At 59.7% G+C, this 2248-nt stretch overlaps 1 protein-coding gene across 2 annotated transcripts in view; it reads right to left on the bottom strand.

The window, feature by feature from the left end:
- Nucleotides 1-586: 586 nt before the first annotated feature.
- The window catches only part of MRPS2 (mitochondrial ribosomal protein S2), a 2038-nt gene continuing 376 nt past the window's right edge, over nt 587-2248 (bottom strand). The window contains exons 1-3 of one of the 2 annotated variants that reach the window (XM_010720991.2): nt 2238-2248; nt 1949-2082; nt 587-1465 (exon numbers count right to left, since the gene is read on the bottom strand). In XM_010720991.2, the coding sequence (XP_010719293.1) occupies nt 889-1465; nt 1949-1995 (624 nt within the window). In that variant the 5' untranslated portion in view covers nt 1996-2082; nt 2238-2248 and the 3' untranslated portion in view covers nt 587-888. The remainder of the gene's footprint in view (nt 1466-1948; nt 2083-2237) is intronic. The other variant, XM_019621502.1, reaches the window with a different exon arrangement.

Below are 2248 nucleotides of genomic sequence, written 5' to 3'. Positions count from 1 at the left end.
GCAGAGCGGAGCCCGCGCCTGAGAGGGCGAATGGGGAGAGCCGCCTCGGCCCGAAGGGAGCAGCGGAGCCGCCGGGCAGGCGGCGAGACTTTCCATCGGCTCCTCACAACGCAGCACCCGCAGCCCGAGCCCAACCTCGCCGAGCGCCGCGCCGAAAGACCGCTCCGCCCCCCGACTTCCCCTTATATAGAGCGGGCGGCGGAAGCGCCCCGGGGGACAATCCTCACTGAGCGTCTGCTCCCTCGAGCGCTCCCTGCTGGACGGGAAGACCGCACAGAGGAGCACCCCCTGCATAGACAGAGAGTCGAGGAGTCAGGATACGGGCCGGGCATCACCAGGCCTGAGCGCAGCTCTGCAGGGCAGCCCTGAGCGCTCCCATATTGGCACGTGGAGAGTTAAGGGCTGGACTGCCCTTTTCCTGGCAATTCCCTGCAGTTTCTGAGCACCCATGGATGGCCCTGCACGGGGCCAACGATGCCCTGAGATCCCCAGGCTGGGAACGGCCAGCAAACCTTTGTCCCCTCACCCTGTGAGCATGAATTTTTGCCAGAAATTTCCCCACCTCCCCATGTAACAGGGAAAGAAAGAGGAGGCTCAAAGACCCCTTTATTTGTGGCGTGTGATACAAGTGGCTTTGCAGCATTTCACAACAGGAGGATCAGAGGACAGAAGTGCTCCTCACAACAACAAACCAGGACAGAGCTGGCACTGCCCCTGCTCCATCTCCCCTTGGATCAATTGCTCTGGGCAAATTATTTTTGAGCTGGAAACGTCCCTGTGTGGCAAGCAGCCCTGCTCTGCTGAAAGCCAGGCTGTGTGATGCCATGGGTGCAGCACTGTAGAAGTGGAGCAGGATGCCCACCTCCAGCATGGAGATGAGCCTAATGGTCAGGCCTGGCCTTCAGCCAGCACGGGGCGGCTCGTATCGTGCTTCTCTTGGCTCTGCAGATCCTGGAAGACCTCAATCTGCTTCCTCTTGTTCTTGGCGCGGATGATGGTCATCTTGAAGAGCTTGCAGTAGAGCTCCATGGAGGTGGGGCTGTCGTCATTGCCAGGGATGGGGTAGGTGATGAGGCACGGGTTGCAGTTTGTGTCCACCACCCCCACCGTGGGGATGTTCATCTTGGCAGCATCCCGGATGGCCACGTGGGGCTCAAAAACATTGTTGAGGCTGCTGAGGAAGATAAGGAGGTCGGGCAGGCGGATGCCGGGACCGAACTGGATGTGGGCATTAGTGAGCAGGCCGCCCTGCCAGTAGCGTGTATGGGCGTACTCCCCACACTCCCGTGCCGTGCTCTCAACCAGGTGGCAGAACTGCCGGTTGCGGCTGACGAAGAGGATGATGCCTTTGCGGTAGGCGACGTGGGCAGTGAAGTTGAGGGCCAGCTGGAGATGCTGCATCGTCTGATCCAAATCAATGATGTCCTGGTCCAGGCGGCAGCCGAAGATGTAGGGCTCCATGAACCTGCAGGATGGAGGGTGGGTGACATGCAGGGCTACTGGCATCAAGGAGCGATTTCCACTCCTAAAGAAACCTTCCCACAGCCCAACTGCCTGCTGATACCAGAGGGTCGTTTGAATTGGAAGAGACCCTTAAAGGCCATCTGGTCCCACTCCCTGCAGTGAACAGGGACACCCGCAGCTCCATCAGGTGCTCACAGCCCCTCCAGCCAGACCTTGTGTGTCTGCAGGGACGGGGCACAACCTCCTCACTGGGCAACCTGTGCCAGTTCTTCGCTGCTTTTATAGTTAAAAAACCCTTTATCCTTACACCCAGTTTAAGCCTCCTCAAACTAAAAGATTTAGTTTGAAACCATCTCCCCTTGTCCTATCACAACAGACCCTGCTAAGGCAGTCCCAGCCCAGGTTTGGCGCTCCTCCAAAGGCTCGCGTGCCCTAGAGAAACACTCCTGTTGTGAACAAGTGCTGGATCACAAAGCAGGCTCACTCACTGATGCCGACATCCCTTCTTGTGCCCCAGGTGCACTCGGGCATCGAAAAGATCCTTCAGGGAGAAGAGCTCCTTCACGTTGAAGAAATCGGGGTGGCGGAGCGGTTCGGTCAGCAGCTTGTCCTCCAGGTCTGGGGGGAGAGAAGAGAAAAAGCGCTGCAGTCCAACGTGCTGGCAGGGCCGGGCAGGAGGGCGAGAAGGGCTGGGCAGAAGGGGGAGAAGGGCCGGGCAGGAGGGCGAGAAGGGCCGGGCAGGAGGGCGAAGGGCCGTGCCGTGCCGCGCTCACCGCGGGGCCGC

Source organism: Meleagris gallopavo, chromosome 19, assembly GCF_000146605.3.
Source record: "Meleagris gallopavo isolate NT-WF06-2002-E0010 breed Aviagen turkey brand Nicholas breeding stock chromosome 19, Turkey_5.1, whole genome shotgun sequence".
Lineage (NCBI taxonomy): Eukaryota > Metazoa > Chordata > Aves > Galliformes > Phasianidae > Meleagris > Meleagris gallopavo.
Note: the sequence above shows the minus strand (reverse complement) of the source record. Positions and strands in the feature narration are given on the sequence as shown.